This window comes from Bubalus kerabau, chromosome 4 (assembly GCF_029407905.1).
Source record: "Bubalus kerabau isolate K-KA32 ecotype Philippines breed swamp buffalo chromosome 4, PCC_UOA_SB_1v2, whole genome shotgun sequence".
NCBI lineage: Eukaryota > Metazoa > Chordata > Mammalia > Artiodactyla > Bovidae > Bubalus > Bubalus kerabau.
In genome coordinates, this window is record NC_073627.1 from 22,066,611 (window position 1) to 22,087,685 (window position 21,075).

General features: G+C 44.4%; 1 protein-coding gene across 1 annotated transcript in view; it reads left to right on the forward strand.

Moving 5' to 3' along the window:
- The first annotated feature begins 1,613 nt into the window (after positions 1–1,613).
- DNAJC7 (DnaJ heat shock protein family (Hsp40) member C7) overlaps positions 1,614–21,075 on the forward strand; it is a 30,408-nt gene continuing 10,946 nt past the window's right edge. The window contains exons 1-5 of the mRNA XM_055575874.1: positions 1,614–1,795; positions 16,331–16,419; positions 17,390–17,514; positions 17,867–17,980; positions 18,640–18,714. Coding sequence (XP_055431849.1) covers positions 1,719–1,795; positions 16,331–16,419; positions 17,390–17,514; positions 17,867–17,980; positions 18,640–18,714 — 480 coding nt within the window. The 5' untranslated portion in view covers positions 1,614–1,718. The remainder of the gene's footprint in view (positions 1,796–16,330; positions 16,420–17,389; positions 17,515–17,866; positions 17,981–18,639; positions 18,715–21,075) is intronic.

Below are 21,075 nucleotides of genomic sequence, written 5' to 3' on the forward strand. Positions count from 1 at the left end.
TGATGAGAGAATCAACAAGACTTGGTGATAAATTGGGAGTTTTTTTTATATTGGCGTATAGTCAATACTTTGGCCACTTCATGCAAAGAATTGACTCATTGGAAAAGACCCTGATGCTGGGAGGGATTGGGGGCAGGAGGAGAAGGGGACGACAGAGGATGAGATGGCTGGATGGCATCACCAACTCGATGGACATGAGTTTAAGTGAACTCCGGGAGTTGGTGATGGACAGGGAGGCCTGGTGTGTTGTGATTCATGGGGTCTCAAAGAGTCAGACATGACTGAGCGACTAAACTGAAAACTGCTAATCAATTAACAAATGTTGGGATAGTCTCAGGTACACAGCAAAGTGACACAGCCATACATATGCATGTATCCATTCTCTAAATTGAGAGTTTAAGATGCAGAGAACACAAAGTAGGAAGGTGGTTAAGGATAGGTGGGCCTCCTGCATTAGACTATAGACCATGAGCCATTGGCAAGCAGGGCCCGAGTCTGTGCCTTCCCAACCTAGCTTTGGAGAGAGTTGTTGAATGACTGGCTGGAGGAATGACATGTCTCTTCCAACCCCGGTGGAGCCTCTCCCATCCTCCACTACCCAGCGACAGGTGTGGTTTAGCTCCCTCAGTACTGTGGTAGGCAGGGACTGTGCAAGCAGCTCATGGACAATGGCATGACTTTTACTGGTGAAGGGGGATAAAATCTTCTTAAATTATCTTGACCCCTTCTTTGGTAACCGTTAACTTTAATATTTTAACCTCAACCTCCCCGCCCCTCAGTTTAACGTCAGGAAACCCCAATTTAAGTCAGCTCCACAAAAATTATTGGTCTGGGTGAAGCGCTATGAAAATTAAGCTGTGTCCTTGCCCTGTCCGAGTTCCCAATCCAGATTGCATTCGGCAAAACAAGCGTGCTGAGCAGGGAGTTTATATGAGGGCTGGGAGCACTGGGGACACTGTGGAACAGGGACCTCACCCTGCGAGCTGCCTTATAAACTCCAGGGCAGGGTCTGGGGCTCTGTGCCACCCTCCCTAGGCTTAATGCTGAGATGGCACTCCCAGGCGGCTGACATGAAAGCAGCCTCATAAAAGGGTCAGCGTCATTAGGGTGATGAACCAGTTGGTACTTGGAGATCCAGAGGGGATGAAAGGCGCGGTGCGAAGACGCCCTGCGTTCCCCAGGCTTGGTTGGGCAGGGCTTCCAGGGGCCAATGAACACTAGGAAAACTGGATTCAAAGTGTCTCTTCTTGCCTTTCGCAGGAGGCGGCTGTGGACATACTCAAAGGTCGGGAAGGTATTAGTGGGGGGGGGGCTCTTTATCTCCAGGGTCCTGGGTCACCGCGTCCCTACCCAACTCAGACTCCCGGAGCATCACCGGAGACGCTCTAGGATTGGAAGTTGTTATGGCAACGAAGCTCTCAGAATACTGAGGAAAGCCGAAGCCTAGAGAGGCAACACCCTCCTATACCCTCTTCGGCCCCACGGGTAAAGTGGCGCCCCCTACGCACAGGAACCGTCCTTGGCCCCCCGCCCCGGCGCGGAGACCACCCTGGACCTCCGGGGGCGGGAGGCCGCTCTGGCCCGAAGCAGAGCCTCTCGCTGGTAGAAGGGCCCGAGGGAGCCCCTCTGGGCGCAGCGCCGGTGAGCTGCTCGATGCTCCGACCGGAAGTGCTCTTCACCGCCGACCTCCCACCCGGCTCTCTGGTCCCGGCGGTAAGATGGCGGCTGCCGCGGAGTGCGATGTGGTAATGGCGGCGACCGAGCCAGAGCTGCTAGATGACGAGGAGGCGAAGAGGTAACTGGGTGGCAGGGTAGGGGAAGAGGCGAGCTTCAGCTCCATGGCTCCGGGAACCCTGTCCTTGCTGTGGTGCAACCCCTGTAGAGGCGATGCCCCGCCCTCCGAGAACCCCCCCCCCCCCCAATCTGAAATTGAGTCCGGATGGACCCCCTGAAGGGGCGCTCTTGGAGGTTTGCCCTCCTCTCCCGCTTCCGCCTTGCTGAGGAGCTGAAATATGGCCTTGTATCCCAAGCAGAGAGGAAGGTCGTTCTCGTCGTAGAGGCCAGATCTCTGAGGGGATCTTGGAGGTCTTTTGCGGGGTGGAGGAGGCGGCCCCGCGATAATGATGCCTTCTTACACCTCCCCCGACCCCCTCCTTCTCTTGTTAATTTCTGTGCCTTGTTGTCTATCAGCCCTTTGCATCTGCAGAGCTTTTGCTGTCCTCACCCCTTTCCTCCGTAATCGTACCCCAGCGAGCACTAGTTGGGCCCGAGGTGACTGTGTGTGTCTCCATGATTGACCTGGTGGCCCTTCGGTTACCCCAGAAGTGGAAGGTGATAGAGAAAGAAGGGTGAGGGGTTTTGTCTCATGCTGTACACGTCAAGCCCTCTCCCTCCACCCTTCCGAAGATCCTCATTTTTCCCAGGGCTGTTTTTTAAGTTAAGCAGCAAGGAGGAGGGCAGCTGCTTGGGCTGTTGGCGCTGCTGGGCAGCCGCAGTGGCTCGAGATTGCCAGTCCGGACCAGCCAAGGGAGCTGCTGAGTGAGTGGTTTTCGAGAACACTCTGGATTTTGGCTACAGCTAAGGCAGGTTATTGGAAGTGGGGCTGGAACACAGTTGTGGGTAGTCATACTTGTCCTAAATATGGAGCAGAATTAACAAAAAGCTTCTGGAAGTTTGGAGCCCTGTCTTTATCAACCACGAGTTAATTGACTACAGTTCCACAGTCTCTTTCCCACATATTTCGTATCTTTATACCAAGGCCATTCTGGCTTCAGTCTGGGTGGTTTGAGGTGGTGGTTGTGGTTAGTTCATGAGATCTGAAATCAGGATTCTGAGTTTTTTTTTTTTTTTAACTATCCATATTTGAAACATAAGTACTCAAGGAGGCAGAATGAATAGTTAACTAGCTTAAGGGTGGTTACTGCAGCCAGTTGTCTCAAGTTCCTGACTTGTTGGGAGCTGAGAACCTTGACAAAATGTAGTTGCAGGTTAGTAGGTCCCTGGGATGGGCTATATGTAATTTAAAATGAATTCAGTATAAATTTCTGATGTAGGCACTGTCCCTAATTTGAGTTTCATGTCAAAGCCCCTATGTAAAGCAAATCTTTTTCCTTAAAAAAAATTTCAGCCTTAGAGGATATTCTATCATGCTGCTGCTGCTAAGTCACTTTAGTCGTGTCCAACTCTGTGCGACCCCATAGATGGCAGCCCACCAGGCTCCCCCGTCCCTGGGATTCTCCAGGCAAGAACACTGGAGTGGGTTGCCATTTCCTTCTCCATTGCATGAAAGTGAAAAGTGAAAGTGAAGTCACTCAGTCATGTCCGACCCTTAGTGACCCCATGGACTGCAGCCTACCAGGCTCCTCCGTCCATGTGATTTTCCAGGCATGAGTACTGGAGTGGGGTGCCATTGCCTTCTCCATATTCTGTCATAAGAAAAGGTAAAACAGGTGATGCTGTAATGTGACCAGGTGGATAGCACCTGCCTGCTCAGTCTGACCCCACAGACTATAGCCCACCAGGCTCCTCTGTCCATGGAATTTTCCAGGCAAGAATACTGGAGTGGGTTGCCATTTCCTCCTCCAGGCAATTTTCCCGACCCAGGGATCGAAGCTGCATCTCCTGCCTTGGCAGGCAGATTCTTTACCACTGCACCGCCTGGGGGCCCCACATCACACACGCAAAAACATGATATTTGCAAGCAGTTAACAGAATAAGGAAAGGTGTTAACTTATGTTAACTGCCTTATTTCATGGAGTTCAAGATTTCATTGAGTGTAAAATACATGGTTTTAGCCACCACTAAGGAAAAAAAAACACAAAAAAAGCATCCTTATGAAATAGACCTGTATGTTAAACATATAGATCTTTTTAAAACATAATAAAATATGTTTATTGTGTATCACATAAAAAAAGTCAAAAGGAAAATATAATCAAGTAAAAATATCACAGTTTCACTTTCTGTCTTGTAAGACATCCTTAGGAGGGTAAATATTGGACTCTGTTAGTAAGGAAAAGCCTTGTTTACGTGTAGATTTCTAATGCTGAAAATGGAGTGGTGACTTAGAGGTTTTGGAGGAAGATGGTTTCGCATTTTTTACGTATCCTGGAGTCCTCCTGTGTAGCCACAGCAGAGGGCAGGGATAGGTATGTCTCTTACAAATGCCCTTTACTACCTGACTTGGTTAGTTATTTGGCCAAGTTTGTGTTGTCTCTTGTTACAGTCATAGTCCCAGTTCACTTGGGGACAGGAGTGTTGATGGGTCTCTCTCGGTTGTTTTTGTCCAGTGCAGCAAGGAGTTCTTCCTTGTATTGTGGCCCAAGGGTAGCCTGCTTCTGAATTGTCATAGTCCCACCGAGGGCAGAGTGAGGAGCTTTCAAGAGGTTCGACCTCATGGTTGTAGCATTTTAAATGGCTGCATGTTTTATTTCCTTAGCTTTAGAGTCTCTAGAGAGAAAGAAATGGACTTCAATTTTTTTGCCTGTTCCTCTGCACAAAATTCTTTTTTCCGTCATAGCTGAGAGGCTAGAATAAAAGGTGTGTTAGTTGGCAGTCCAAAATAGATCGGGCTTCTGAATATGAGGATTATTATTTCTCTTTGCCTACCATAACAGACAAAGTTGCTTGGGAAGCCCAGAGGACTCAATTTCTGAGGTTGTTTATTTCAGCTAATTTAAGGTCTTCTCATTTTCCTGAGAAGTTGCTGATTGTTTTACCTGATATATGAATGCCTATCTTGAGTGCAGGCTCTCAGCTCACATTTCCTGGATTGGGGAGCAGTTTGGTCACTGTAGGTAGTCTTTATTATGGTAAAATCAAAGGATTTCAAGTTGCTTATCAAGAGAAGAAGCACTTGTGTCTCAGCATATCCCTTGGGGATCTGACTGGGCAGTGGGGTCTGGAAGACCCTACAAGAGCCATTGACTAAGGAGCAGGGCATACGTGCATGCTCAGACATGTTGGACTCTTTGCAACTCCATGGGCTGTAACCCACCAGGCTCCTCTGTCCATGAGATGTTCCAGGCAAGAATACTGGAGTGGGTTGCCATTTCCTCCTTCGGGGAATCTTGCCGACCCAGGGATCCTACGTTGGCAGGCGGATTCTTCACCACTTGAGCCGCCAGGGAGCAGGGCATCCTCACCTGATTTCCTGGGCTGATCCTCTCAGTATCTGTTTTCCTGATGGAGAAAAGCACGAACAGTCATTATGAGGCCCTTTCTTGGTACCTCGGTACCGGAAACTAGACTCTTGGAATCTCGCCTTTTATTTCTCTCTGCATATTGGTCATGGGAAGCACTGAACTCTGGATCCATATCCAGAAGTTGCTATTCAGTGCAGCTCCTTGGGGTGTTTTGGAGTTTGTGGCCTTAACTGTGGAGCTTGCCGGGATGCCTCTCCCCCTTCTTCCCCACTCTGTTTCAAATTCCTAGGTTTTTGTCCCCCTAAACTTTCTCTTGAAGTTCCAGGGCAGGCAGCTAGACAAAGCATGCAAGGTGAATGGGAATTGTCTCTGACCTTGAGCCCCAGTCAAAGAGAAACTGCTCTCAGCATTCATTTTCATTTTGGTATACTCTAAGTATGTGTGGTATACTCATGTGTGTCCCATGAAGAAATGGGACACGGGACAAAGAAGTCATGGTTAAGGAAGGGCTAAGCCAATGGCACCCCACTCCAGCACTCTTGCCTGGAAAATCCCATGGACGGAGGAGCCTGGTAGGCCGAAGTCCATGGGGTCGCTAAGAGTCAGACAAGAATCAGCAACTTCACTTTCACTTTTCACTTTCATGCATTGGAGAAGGAAATGGCAACCCACTCCAGTGTTCCTGCCTGGAGAATCCCAGGGACGGCGGAGCCTGGTGGGCTGCCGTCTATGGACTGAAGCGACTTAGCAACAGCAGCAGCAGCAAGCCTAGGAATACAGAATCCTGAATAACAGCAAATAATTGATTGAACCCCGATACTAACAAGTGGCAAAATTGTTAATTAATCATAGCAGGAGCACAGGTAGAGTTTGGAGGAAGGATGTCTGTGCTCCCTGCTGCTTTAATTCAGATCCACATATTAACTGAAGCCAGGTAAATTGAGCAGTTTTAATAAAATGTTGGCCCAAGTGAGTGGCAGTTGCTCTGCTGTCTAGTTCATTCCCAACGACCAGAACTCTGATTGGCTTAAAGCCCAGACTTACTGTACATTCCAACCAATCAGGGATTGGTTTAGTCATTGAAGCTAGTAGTTTTAAGTTTTTAAAATCTGCCTACTAGGCACTTGCCTTTGCTTTCTTTCTCTAGGTCTTTAAGAGATTGGAGAACAATGGTCGGTGGCTGCCTAGGTGCCTTGTGGTCTGATGCAAAGTCCCTCTGAGAGCCCATTTCTCCCTTACTTCACTAATGTTGGTCCCCTTTCTCCTGTGCTGAGTGATGTGGAAGTTACTTAGAGGTCGTTCCAGGTATTCTTTTAAACTGTGTTAATTTCAGCAGTAAGAACAGGATTCAGCATGCAAGTTATTCCAGTAGTCTGTTCATTTTATTGGATTGACAGTTTTTTCCTTCCCCATGCAAGGTCCAAACAGCAGTTTCTGTGTTTTAGCCCACCATGGCAGGGATATAAGTAATTGCCACTTTTGAGAATGGTAATATGAGCAGGAATATTTGACTTTCAAAGTCTGATTCTGAGACCTAATTTTCTATTGGCATATGACTTTGTGTGGGGAGGCCAGATTGTCCGATAAGCGAAGTGTTAACTGTCTCTTCTCATTCTAATATTAGGCTTCTGGGGAGGGTGTCTGAGACAAGCAGGACCTTGTCTTATTGTTGTTGCTGTCCTGAGAATTCTTTCTCAGGTAGTTTGCTCTGAGACCATCAACCATCTGATGAACTCAAGAACCAAGAAAACTTGGGAAGCAAAATAACAGTTGGCAATGTTGATGCCTGACTACGGTTCCCATCTCCACTCCCCCCCACCCCCCTCACACATACACATACACACATAAAAACAACTTGGAAAGCAGCCTTTTTCTTAACTGTAGTTCCTCAGTTCTAGACTTTTTGGCCACATCGCACAGCTAGGATCGCAGGGATCCTAGTTCTCTGTTTGGGGATCAGACCCAGGCCCTCCGTAGTGAAAGTGTGGAGTCCTAACCAGGGAATTCCCCAGTTCTTGATTTTTGATGCATGATAGTGTACCCATGAGGGTAGTAGGAGATGTCACAGAATGGGAAACCAAGGGATAGAAAATGATGGATTCGGGGAGATATTTTGAAAACAAGTCTCTGGCTAACGCTGAAAAGCCAGTGGCTGGTGTCCTCAGAGTAGCTTCTACCAAGCTTACTTCTCAGAAACAGCCTTATGGTTGGGTCTCCTGTTCCCAGGGGTAAATGGAGGTTAAGTAGATGCCACAGATTGTGACATCCCATTGAAGGAACTAGCATAAGTATTTAACGAAGTTGAGTTCACTATTTCTTTGAGAATATCCTTCTGCCTTCAGTGATGGAATTTCTGTCCAGCCTGACTGATTCCTTGCTTCCTCTTTTTCCCCATTGAGTAGGAGACCACATAGCCGGCTCCGGTGCATTGGCTGGTGTCCTTCCCTGCTCGAGCAGTAGAGAGCGCTGTTGCCTTGTGTAGTCTGTGTCTCTGTCTGCCCTTGGCACCTCTTCGTCTCTTCTGGCTCTGCCCCTGTTGAGACTCCCGCGAGTGTCCAGACAGAGGACAATTTGAACTGGTATATTTTCTTCATCTCCATCTCCTTCTCTTTTCTGGGGGAGGGCGGATGTTTTAACTGGGCTTTTAAGTGAAAGCAGACACTTTCTAGTCTACAGAAGATTGGGGAAAAGAAGCTGGGTAGCCCAACCCTTCACCCCACTCTAGTACTCTTGCCTGGAAAATCCACGGACGGAGGAGCCTGGTAGGCTGCAGTCCATGGGGTCGCTAAGAGTCGGACACGACTGAGCAACTTCACTTTCACGTATGGGAGAAGGAAATGGCAACCCACTCCAGTGTTCTTGCCTGGAGAATCCCAGGGATGGGGGAGCCTGGTGGGCTGCCGTCTGTGGGGTCGCACAGAGTCGGACATGACTGAAGCAACTTAGTAGCAGCAGCAGCAGCCCGCCCTTACCAACATGTAGCAGCTGGATAGAGACCACGTTCTGTTTTCTCTGGACCTTTATGAGGCCTTTGTTTGCAATCAGTATGCAGCACTTTGCATTTCGCAAACACTGTTATCTGTGGAATCGTGTTGTTGTTTAGTTGCTAAGTCACGTCCAACTCTTTGTGACCCCTTGGACTGTAGCCCACCAGGCTCCTCTGTCCATGATATTTGTTCCAGGTCATGTGTAACTTCCACCTATTCATGTGAAACTTAAATTGTTAGGTTAGAGGACTAAACAGAAAGAAATCGAATAATATGCATTTGGTAAGTTGGAGTGAAACGCTTCTGGCTCCTGTTACTTTGCTCTCCATGAAGGTCAGAGAGTACACATGACCCAGCCCCTGTGGCATGCCTTTGGGACAAGAGGTTCATACTGTGGGAAGGAAGAAGGAATTTCTACTCTGAAACTGGCCAAGAGCCTGTAAATTCTGAAGGATGGAGGGCATTTCTAGATCAACGGGCAACTAGTAAATTTGATTGAACAAAAGACATGGGTGCAACAATCGTAGAGTAAGGGTGACGTTTTGGAAGTACTGAATACAGTACAAGTGGATAAAGGATGTTTGACTCATTGACAGTGTAAAGTATTATTATTAAAAGTCTGAAGGTAAAGAAAGGAAAGATAGCTTTTTCTATAAAGTTATTCCTGCCAGTAAAATAGTCTCCAGGTCAGAGGCCCCTAACACTCCTTTGCTCTAACAAGAAATCATTTTGTCCTGAGTTGTAATTTTAGCAAAGCTAGATTTTTCTTCCACTTCTGAAGTAGCAGAATACATCGGGAAAACACAAAGAAAAAAAAAAACCTCATTCAAGCTGCTACATATGTTTTGATTTAAACTGTTATGAATGGCTGTTGGAAGAACTGAACTTTATGAAAAATCTATTCTAGCCCAATACTTGAAATAAGAGCACAGTGGTTCACCCACCACCCCCTCACTTTAATCATTCAGAAATCTAATCAATCAGTATTGCCTCAGTTGCAAATGTAGAATAGTGAAGTCTTTATTTTTCATGCACTGGGGTAAAATATATCTAAAAACGGCATATTACAAATATACCTGTGAAGTAATTCCAGAGAGAACCCAGTAATGTTGAGACATTTAAAAAACAAAAACAAACTACTTGCCAGTGAATCCTGCCTTAAGTGAGAGCTGAGTAAAGTTTCTAAATACTTGTTTCATTTCTAGAAGTTAGACTAGTTGGCCTAAGGCAAAGGTATTGTTTGTGTTCAGTGTGGAAGTATTTAGAGAGAAAATTGAAGTTTTTATAGAGCATCTAACTTGGGACACATTATATTTCAGCTTTGGTGTTTTAATGTGTTTTTAATTTAGCTGAGTTGTAAATGTGCAAAGTTGGCTGGTGATCATAAGCCCAAGTTGTCTGATTTGATCACATGATGCTGAGCCCTGCTAAGACCTGTGTGATACCAAATGATTCCCTTGGCAGGGTTTGTTGGTGTAATTAGCATCTGTGGTAAATGAGTGCTAAATTAGAGAATGGAACCGCATGATCAGAGGATGTACAGATTTTTAGTGCACATGTAGTGTTAGAAGCGGAGAAGGCAATGGCACCCCACTCCAGTACTCTTGCCTGGAAAATCCCATGGATGGAGGAGCCCGGTGGGCTGCAGTCCATGGGGTCGATAAGAGTCCGACACGACTGAGCGACTTCACTTTCATTTTTCACTTTCATGCATCGGAGAAGGAAATGGCAGCCCAGTCCAGTGTTCTTGCCTGAAGAATCCCAGGGACGGGGGAGCCTGGTGGGCTGCCGTCTGTGGGGTCACACAGAGTCGGACACGACTGAAGCGACTTAGCAGCAGCAGCAGTGTTAGAAGAGCAGGTTTTCATGCTGCAGCTTTCTGATTGATGAAGTTATTTCTGAAAAGTAAAGAAATGCACTTTAAAGTAGCAAAGCAGAACAAGAGTGGAGTGTCTTCTCCTTACCTTTGTCTGTGGAGGGAAGGCAGCCTGGCCCTTTGGCACTGATCCTGCTGTGGGACACCTTCCCATCATACATCCAAAGAGAGCAGAGTTTTTGGAAAACCTTTCGGTAGCTGTATTCACAGGGATTTGTTGCTGACTATTAAAGTGAAAGGTCTGGTCTGATGGAGGTAGTCATTCCCCGCATCTCTTAGTGAATCAGAGAAGTGACACTTACTCTGCCTGGAGTTGATCCAGGGATTGGGTGTGGAACTGGATAAATTAGTTTTAACCCCACAACCTTGCCATTAACAGGATCTAGTTGGGGAAAACTTAAGACTGGAAGATTTAGGAGACCTGTGCAGCCCCCTTGGGTGCCTCACAAGCTCTTCCTCTATTGGAAGACACACGATATTGGGTCCTCATTGGAAATGTTTTGAAAATTTGAAAATGCACTAGAAATACAGTGTAGATGTTAATAGTGACATCGGGTCAGCTGTGACCAAGTCTGTATTTTGATGTGGTATTGTATTTCAGGGTTTAGTCTGAATTTTATTTTGCAGCCATAAAAATAATATGTAGTTTAATGTAGTCCCTTTTGAATCTGTTCCTTTTTTAACCTGATCCAGGTGAACCCAATTAATCCTAATTCTTCATTTTTTAGTACTGATGTGTTTCAGTTAGGTACATGTAACTTCACTTGGTTCTCAAATTAATTGACTGGCAGTTGAGTGGAGTGACAGATGCCACGGCCAGATTGCCCTCAGTTCCATTGTTAACCAGCTCTCCTCCTTTTCCAGTCCTGTGCCTTTGACATCTCATCCTTCAGTCCCTTGGCTGTAAGGGCAACTTGAACGAGCTTCAGCCCTTTCTCAGACTCCCAGGCAGGACTTGAATGGATTTGACCCTGGAATTGTTCCTGATGCGGCCTTGTTCAGTTCTTGCTGCTGCCATGCTGGATTCCAAAGATCCACTCTTTCCTTGGCTGGTCTCGCGGGGTCAGGCCCATTGGTCAGGGCTCATCGTGTATTTGGTGGGGAGGTTCACAGTGAAGGAGGGACTCTGCTTTGGTTGTTGGACCTGGAGGCAAAAAATAAGCATTCAGTTTAAAAGCACTAAGTGCCCATTGTTTAGGCAGCTGTTAATCAACCATGTTTCTATGAAAATAAGTCCTTTTCATGAGGCAGTTGTGTGGGAATAGCTAATTCTGGCCTGATGCTGTGCAGTGTGAGGTTAAAAACATGGTAACTTGTCACAACACAGTTCTTCTTGTTCTTTCTGCTGTGGGCTGACTCTACATTACTCGCTTTGTTTGCTCTAGAATGGAATCTACTCACCATTTACTAAAATGAAATGCATTTCTTGGGGGAGGCAAAGTCCAGTTCACTAGGTCATGCATCTTAAAGGGAAAGAAGCCCTGCTGTCTCTGTGACTAATTGTTAGGAGTGTCATTTGGCTCATTTAAATCCAGGTTGCCTGTCTGGAGTTGGATTTTATACGCTGGGGCTATTTTGTGTCTTAGTTGAAAGAAATTAATATTCACTGTTCTTAGCATTACAGATTAATTTTTAAAGTCTCAGGCAATAGGTAGAGGTGAGTATTAGAGAGAGCTCAGTATAGTAGATAGGGTACAGCTCAGCTTCGGGATCTGACAGGTGTGGGTCAACACTCTGACCTCCAGCCAGTTTTTAACCTCAAAGCCTCAATTTCCTCCTTTGAAACATGGGAATAATGAAACTCACCTGATAAGATAATGTATGGAAAGTACCTGGCCTCAGTAATGATTACTGATTTTCCACAGAAGTCATCTTTTGAATCTTGGATAGAAAGCCAGTGCTGAACTTACGACCTCCTTCTCTTTCAGGAAAGAAAGGGCACTTCTCTGTAGCTCTCCAGATTGTTCCGTCTTTGACTAACAAGCTTTTTACACTGACACAACATGTATCTGAGTGCCCAGCTGCCTTTAGTTTTCCTCAGGAATTTGTGTGGTCTTAGCCACTGGCTGACTGAAGAGAAGGCTAGGTCTTCTCAGGTACAGTTTGGGCCTAATGCTTCTTTTGCATTTTCTCTTCCCATTTCTTCATAGTGGTTTGACTCAACTTGTGACATCCAGTGTTGGAGAAGTCCTTTCTTCAGTCTTTTGGCATGTCTGTTCTTTTTTCTTTAATATTTATTTTTATTTATTTATTTGGCTGCACAGGGTCTTAGTTGTAATATGTGGGATATAGTTCCCATTTGGGGATCAAACCCAGGGCCCCAGCACTGAGAGCTCAGAGTCCTAGCCACTGGACTACCAGGGAAGTCCCTGGCATGTCTGCTCTTAAAGGATAGGCTCTTCATCATTTTATAGTGCCTGGCTTAATTTACAGTTACAGTATGGTGTTCACCATGTAGAAAGATTGTGCTTGGTCTTATAAGTCTTGCACTTGGGGGATCCTCCTTGAGAACTTTTAATAGCAGATGGCCTCTTTATGGCACTGTAACAATTGATATAATAAAATTATTCAAATCCATCACAGATCAAATCTGTCAACATTTATAGGTCATTTTCCTTTTCTTTTTCTTTTTTCTGAGTTCTTTTTTTTTTTTTTTCCCTTAGTTACCCGACCAGGCATTGAACCTGGGTCCCTGCAGTGAAAGCACCAAATCCTAACCACTGGACTGCCAAGGAAGTCCCCCATTTTGCCTCTCCTTTCTGCTAGCAGACCTTTCGTGTTAGTGGGTCTTGCCAGGGCAGTGATGGAAAAAACTGGAAAGGGAGATCGCCTCAATAAAAGGTGGCTTTACTAGTTTATAGTTGAAAATACATAAGTAAATAAAATCACAAATCTCCCAGGTGCCACAGTGCACAGAATCAAGCTGTAAACTTCTTGTACCATCACTAAGGTTAAGAACTGTACTTTCATCTTCACTTCAGGCAGGCCTTGAACTGGGCTCTTAGCATGTGTTAAAGAAAGAAAAAGGAAAAAAGAAATTTCGTTACTCTTTCTTATAACAGAAATGCCCAGATATTTAGTTATGTTACAGTAGTTATTTTGGTAAAGAATTATCATTGTCATTCAGGTTGGTCATTAGGGTGATTAATCAGAGTGATTTTGGGTATCTCTGATATAGGTTACAAGTTTGTTCTTTGAGATATTGTTGGTCATATCTGATTTGATTTTAGTTTTTTTGTCAAAATTATAATTCCCCATTATGTATCATTGTCTTTTTGAAAGTATAGTTTGTCTCATGGCACAGCTTCAAAAATTGGATCTTGGAGTAGGGCAGAATTTTTTATATTACCCATTGGGTGTTACGCAGGGTACTAGAGGGATGGTCAAGGGAGCAGTAAGCATCCACATAGATGTGACAGAGAGACTTCCAGTAGGCGGGTCCCTCTTAGAGTATGACTCTGGAAGCCGATATTTTGTATGTCTCCGTCACCCAAGTTCTTGGTGTCTCCTGTCACTCAGCTCTGTCCTCCATCTTAAACACCAATATGCTATGCTTTTAACATCTTTGTCACCTGCTTTGCTGTTTGTCCTTCCGGTGACCAATGCATGAGCCAGTTTTCGAAAGAATAAATCATCAAAATTCCAAGGATATGACTCATTTCACATTGAGAAATAAGTTACCCCTGAAAGGAATTACCTATAACTGATTTTGTCAGTTTGCTAAAGAGGCAGAAGTTGTGACACAGTGGAAAGGACATAAATATAAAAATTTCATCCCTGTGAGAGAGTGTCTATAAGTTGGTGTCTGTCCTAAGGGAATGATTAAAGATAGGGATAGTGAGAAGGGAGGTCAGGCAGCATGGGAGAGTTTTCTTGATTTAGTTTGAATGTGTCAAAGTGACCAAAAAATATAGCATCCAAAAAACTCAGATTCTTTCATTCAGTTCAGTTCAGTTGCTCAGTCGTGTCCAACTCTTTGCAACCCCATGAATTGTAGCACGCCAGGCCTCCCTGTCCATCACCAACTCCTGGAGTTCACTCAGACTCAGTGATGCCATCCAGCCATCTCATCCTCTGTCGTCCCCTTCTCCTCCTGCCCCCAATCCCTCCCAGCATCAGAGTCTTTTCCAATGAGTCAACTCTTCGCGTGAGGTGGCCAAAGTACTGGAGTTTCAGCTTCAGCATCATTCCTTCCAAAGAAATCCCAGGGCTGATCTCCTTCAGAATGGACTGGTTGGATCTCCTTGCAGTCCAAGGGACTCTCAAGAGTCTTCTCCAACACCACAGTTCAAAAGCATCAATTCTTCGGTGCTCAGCCTTCTTCACAGTGCAACTCTCACATCCATACATGACCACAGGAAAAACCATAGCCTTGACTAGACAGACCTTTGTTGGCAAAGTAATGTCTCTGCTTTTGAATATGCTATCTAGGTTGGTCATAAGTTTCCTTCCAAGGAGTAAGTGTCTTTTAATTTCATGGCTGCAGTCACCATCTGCAGTGATTTTGGAGACCCCCAAAATAAAGTCTGACACTGTTTCCACTGTTTCCCCATCTATTTCCCATGAAGTGGTGGGACCGGATGCCATGATCTTCGTTTTCGGAATGTTGAGCTTTAAGCCAACTTTTTCACTCTCCACTTTCACTTTCATCAAGAGGCTTTTTAGTTCTTCTTCACTTTCTGCCATAAGGGTGGTGTCATCTGCATATCTGAGGTTATTGAGATTTCTCCCGGCAATCTTGATTCCAGCTTGTGTTTCTTCCAGTCCAGCGTTTCTCATGATGTACTCTGCATATAAGTTAAATAAGCAGGGTGACAATATACAGCCTTGACGTACTCCTTTTCCTGTTTGGAACCAGTCTGTTGTTCCATGTCCAGTTCTAACTGTTGCTTCCTGACCTGCATATAGGTTTCTCAACAGGCAGGTCAGGTGGTCTGGTATTCCCATCTCTTGAAGAATTTTCCACAGTGTGTTGTGATCCACACAGTCAAAGGCTTTGGCATAGTCAATAAAGCAGAAATAGATGTATTTCTGGAACTCTCTGGCTTTTTCCATGATCCAGCGGATGTTGGCAATTTGATCTCTGGTTCCTCTGCCTTTTCTAAAACCAGCTTGACCATCAGGAAGTTCACGGTTCACGTATTGTGAAGCCTGGCTTGGAGGATTTTGAGCATTACACTACTAGCATGTGCTGCTGCTGCTGAGTCGCTTCAGTCGTGTCCGACTCTGTGACCCCGTAGACGGCAGCCCACCAGGATGTCCCGTCCCTGGGATGCTCCAGGCAAGAACACTAGAGTGGGTTGCCATTTCCTTCTCCAGTGCATGAAAGTGAAAAGTGAAGTCGCTCAGTCATGTCTGACCCTCAGTGACCCCATGGACTGCAGCCCACCAGGCTCCTCTATCCATGGGATTTTCCAGGCAAGAGTACTGGAGTGGGGTGCCATTGCCTTCTCCTACTAGCGTGTGAGATGAGTGCAATTTGCAGTAGTTTGAGCATTCTTTGGGATTGGAATGAAAACTGACCTTTCCCAGTCCTGTGGCCACTGCTGAGTTTTCCAAATTTGCTGGCATATTGAATGCAGCACTTCCACAGCATCATCTTTCAGGATTTGAAATAGCTTAACTGGAATTCCATCACCTCCACTAGCTTTGTTCATAGTGATGCTTTCTAAGGCCCACTTGACTTCACATTCCAGGATGTCTGGCTCTAGGTCAGTGATCACACCATCGTGATTATCTGGGTCGTGAAGATCTTTTTTGTACAGTTCTTCTGTGTATTCTTGCCATCTCTTCTTAATATCTTCTGCTTCTGTTAGGTCCATACCATTTCTGTCCTTTATCGAGCACATCTTTGCATGAGATGTTCCCTTGGTATCTCTAATTTTCTTGAAGAGATCTCTAGTCTTTCCCATTCTGTTGTTTCCTCTATTTCTTTGCATTGATTGCTGAAGAAGGCTTTCTTATCTCTTTTTGCTATTCTTTGGAACTCTGCATTCAGATGCTTATATCTTTCCTTTTCTCCTTTGCTTTTCGCTTCTCTTCTTTTCACAGCTATTTGTAAGGCCTCCCCAGACAGCCATTTTGCTTTTTTGCATTTCTTTTCCATGGGTATGGTCTTGATCCCTGTCTCCTGTACATTAAATTCTTTCATTAGCACCCCCTTTTGGTCCATCAGCCCGTTGAACAAATCTATAAATTGCTTCAAGTATCACATTAACTTTCAGCTCTATGTGCTGGGGACTCTAGACCAAAAGATTGCTCCCATGAGATTATAGAGGTCATTCCCTGGGTATAGTAACATGATTCTCTTTCTCTTTGCTTTTCAGAGAAGCAGAGTCTTTCAAGGAACAAGGAAATGCCTACTATGCCAAGAAAGATTACAATGAAGCTTATAACTATTATACAAAAGCCATAGGTGAGAAGGAATATGCTGGAAAATAATTTGCCAAATGCTGTTATAAATAGCTCCTCTGTAAGAAGTAATCTTTCTGCTTAGTGGATTGATGACTGTTAACTGTGTGAACTATTTTGGGTTTAATGACCTGAAAGAATTAACTTTCTGTGGCTCAAGCAGGTGGTTCTTCATTTGGCAAATTAAAGGCAGTTCCAGAAATTCTAGATAATGTGGCAGAAGGATAACCACCTTAATCCTCTCAGCCATTGCCAGTTCATTTACTGTCTTAGAAAATGACCTTTGTAGATTTTTAAATTAATTTATTTATTTTAATTGGAGGCTAATTACTTTACAGTATTGTGGTTTTTGCCATACGTTGACATGAAATAGCCGTGGGTGTACATGTGTCCCCCATCCCGAACCCCTCGCCCACCTCCCTTCCCATCCCCTCCCTCTGGGTTGTCCTGGTGCACCAGCTCTGAGTGCCCTGTTTCATGCATGAACTTGGGCTGGTGATCTGTTTCACACTGAGGAGACCAGAATTGAAAGAGACCTTTGTAGATATGAACAAGTCTTAGTTACATGCTCAGTTTGCAGTATTTTAATCTCGTATCAGCATTTTTCTCACCTAAATTGCTCCATCTGCACCTCCAATTCAATAAATGCAAATTCATTTTTGTATCTTATTACATAAAATACAAATCATTAAGATAAATGTGCTAACCCATCACTCCTAAAAGATAATCAGTACACTTTAAAGCTAAATATAAATCATTTCTAAATAACTTTTATTTGTAAATTGATTTCACCATTGTTACTGTCCTTTGCACAAGTAGTCAAAAATTTGGCCATGGCCTTTAAAGAGAGCATGCCAACATTCCTGTTATAGTTTGATTGTCTTGATATAGTTCTGAGGGTGTCGGCGCCCCTGAGTTTTTGAAGCAGTGACCCACGCTAAACTTTGTTTCACATTCTTCTGCCTTTCCTGTAGATATGTGTCCTAAAAATGCTAGCTATTATGGGAATCGAGCCGCCACCTTGATGATGCTCGGAAAGTTCCGGGAAGCTCTCGGGGATGCACAGCAGTCAGTGAGGTTGGATGACACTTTCGTCCGGGTATGTAATAGGGCTGTTTCAGGGGTACTAAGTTGCTTATACTTGAGTTCCTGTAGCCCAGGGTTTCTCAGATTTGACATTATTAACATTTCGGGCCAGATAATCCTTTATTGTAGGAGGCTGTCCTGTGCATTGTAGGATATTTCAGCAGATTCCCTGCTTTCCCAGTTGTGACAAGCAACAACATATCTAGCACTGCTGAGTGTGCCGTGGAGGCAGCGTCACCCCTGGCTGATAACGGCTGCTCTGGCTCTTTTCATCCCTTGTTGGTTTTGTGTGGCTGTTCCTGCTGTTGATGTCCCTCTGCTTGGCCAGTCATGTTTCTTTTCTTCCCCGTTTGTGTTTCTCCTAGGGACATCTACGAGAAGGCAAATGCCACCTATCTCTAGGGAATGCCATGGCGGCCTGTCGTAGTTTCCAGAGAGCCCTAGAACTGGATCACAAAAATGCTCAGGCCCAGCAGGAGGTATGGGCTTGACCTTGTTTGTATCAGAGGAAACACGGTGGTGTATTTGGGAGGAATAGTGACTTGAAAATCAGAACTGAGATCCTGTCTCACTTCTGCCATCAGCCACACCTGGGTGACTGTGCACAAATCTCATAGTCTCTCAGAGCCTCAGCTTCTTTATCTGTAAAAGGGGTTTTGAATATGATTTACAGGTTTGGAAAATCAATGAAATGTAGAGAGTTTCCGAGTTGGCAGAAGTGGGGCGTAGGCAGATGCATCAAGGAACTGATTTGAGTGAGGTTAAAAAAATTTGTATGAATTCAGATCCTGATTAAATTGTTAGCAGCTAAAACATGTTTTAATTCCATTTTCTTAGGTACCTTGTTTACTGTTGGATACATTTTAGTGAGAATCTCACCAAACCCCTGACAGGGCCTCTTATTTTACATACATCTTGTCATGGCTCTTACGTTTCTGACTTTTAAGTTCAAACTGAGGGTGAAGGTTGGGCCTTCACCTTTCTGTTAAGAAGTCTTGGCTACATCTTCACCAGTATGACTTGTGAAAATCTGTGGTTCTGATTTTCTTTAAATAAATTCATCAAGGTCCTGTTGGGTTTTGTGGTTGTGGAATTTACAGCTTCATTGAAACTCTCTTATATGATTTTTCTGGTATAGTTCAAGAATGCGAATGCAGTCATAGAATATGAGAAAATAGCAGAAACGGATTTTGAGAAGCGGGATTTTCGGAAGGTAAACTACAACTATGTAGAAATCTCATCTACACTTTTCTCACAAAGTTCTGTGTGTGTGTGTGTGTGTGTGTGTGTGTGTGGTAATTAGAGGAGTACTAAGGTACAGAAGATCTAAAACAATAAATTTCCCTTTAATTTGGCATTGACCATTCTTTCCCTCTTTTTTTTCTTAAAGACTTAATTTTTTTAAGAACGTTTTAGGTTCACAGCCAAATTGAGAGGAAAGTACAGAAATTTCCCATAGCCCTTCTGCCCCACACTTGCATAGCCTCCTCCATTATCCACATTCCCCAGAGGGGAATTCCAGAGATATATTTGTTACAACATGTTTTGGGCAGTTATTAATAAAGCTGCTCTAGACATCTGTGTGCAGGTTTTTGTGCGGCTTTAAGTTTCACCTCCTTTGGGTTAATACCAAGAAGTGCAATTACTAGAGCCTATAGTGAAAATTTGTTACATTTTACAAGAACCTATCAAACTGTCTTCAAAAGTGGCCTGTATCCTTCTGCATTCCCACCAGCAAGGAATGAGAGCTCCTGTTGCTCCACATCAACAGAGTTAAAAAAAACTTTTTTGTTGAAGTGTTTCTTTTCTTAATTTTATTTCACTTTGTAATAAAAAGCAGTACAAGTCTGTTACTTGAGTTCATCCCTATTTCTGATAGGAGTTAGCAGCCTAAAAGTGTGGTGGTTAGTAAAGGAAAAGCCAGTTGGAATTAAATATTAAGTTTGGATTACATATTTTTATTAGAATAATGAGAGCTAGCTTTAATACCTGCGAACTGAACGCAGCTGTAAATAAAAAGTAGAGACCCCTTTTACGTTTTTGAGTCGTGTTTTTATAGCCTGTCGTCAGGCTATAAACACTACCCTTTTGATGTTAAGTGTTTCCACGAAAGCACACCACTGTCCTTTATGGAGCTGTATGACAGTTCATGAAAAATGTACTTGGCAAAGGGATTGACCTGTGTGAAACATGGGGAAAGGTATCTGAGTTGCAGGTATCTTTCTAGGTCTTGAGCAAGGGAACTTGGAAGCAGCTTTCACTAGTTTCAAAGGGAGGTAAGTGGCCTTGAAAAGGGTTAAAAGTCACTGATAAGGATCAGTTTTCAGGATCACTTAGAAGAAGTTTGTGTCATCCAAGAGCTGGAGTTGTCAATTCTTATGTGGGAATTTGCTCAGTACTTTCTATAGCAGGTCCTCAAATGCTTGATGAAAGGGTACAGTTAAGAATCATTCTTAAGTCACAGACTGTGATGGTCTTTTTACGTGGTAATATCTGATTAGTTTATAGAGTCCGCATTAACTTATTAGCATCCCTCTTCTGTCCATTGGTTTTAGTAACCGTGGTGTCTTTGTAGTGTGATTCATACTTTGTGTGTGTGTGTGTGTGTGTGTGTGTGTGTGTGTGTGTTTGGAAAGCAGTTCTGTCTCCTGTCACGTTTTCTGAGGTTTACATAAGCAAAAGCTTTGTCTCGAAAGGCGGTCTTCTGGGTTTCTTTTCTTTCTTGCCTATCCTGGAGCCAGAATCCCCAGTTCGTGACAGAATCCTCTGTTTGTGACATCCCAGCCCCCCCACTGTAGTTCATGGTGATGTCACAAATGAAGAATTATGATCCTGGCAGGGGAAACAGATGAACTTGTAAGAAACAAAGATCTTCTTTGCCTGCAGCTGTCCATAGTCCTGGGGAGGTGGGGGTGGGAAGTGAAACCCTAAGGCTCCAACTGACACTCCCCACCAGGAGCCGAACCATCTCTGTACAGAACCTAGCAAAGGCAGCAGGATGTGACTGCTTACATTTGACTGACTGCTCTCCCCTAATTCCTTTTCTGTTTAAGGAGGGGGAAATTAGCACCATGACTCTCCTACTCAATGCCTGCATTTTCCTATGGTCCTTAGAATTTCCAGGGTATAACCTGCGTCATTCAAGGAGAGGCGTCCCTACTGTTGACACTGCAGAAAAGTCTTCCAGGTGCAACAGCTCATGGTGTTTACTTACTCTCCCTTACTTTTAAATTTAAATATTTGAATAAATGCTATTCTTGGTTCAGAGGCTGGAAAGTATAAACAGTGATAAGTTTTTCCCCAAACTTGTCTTCCATCTGTCTATTTCTCACCCCAGGGGTAAGCACTGTTCTTGTTCTATTTTCTGCTACAGTTTTGGTCTACATAAATAAACAAGTACTGATTTTGGCCGTGCTGTGTGGCTTGCAGGATCTTAGTTCCCCAACCAGGGAGTGAACCCGGCCCCTGGAAGAGAAAGTGCCAAGTCCTAACCACTGGATCACCAGGGAATTCCCAACAAATACAAATACAGATTCTTCATTTTCTTTTTTTTTCTCTCTCTTTTGAATGAAAG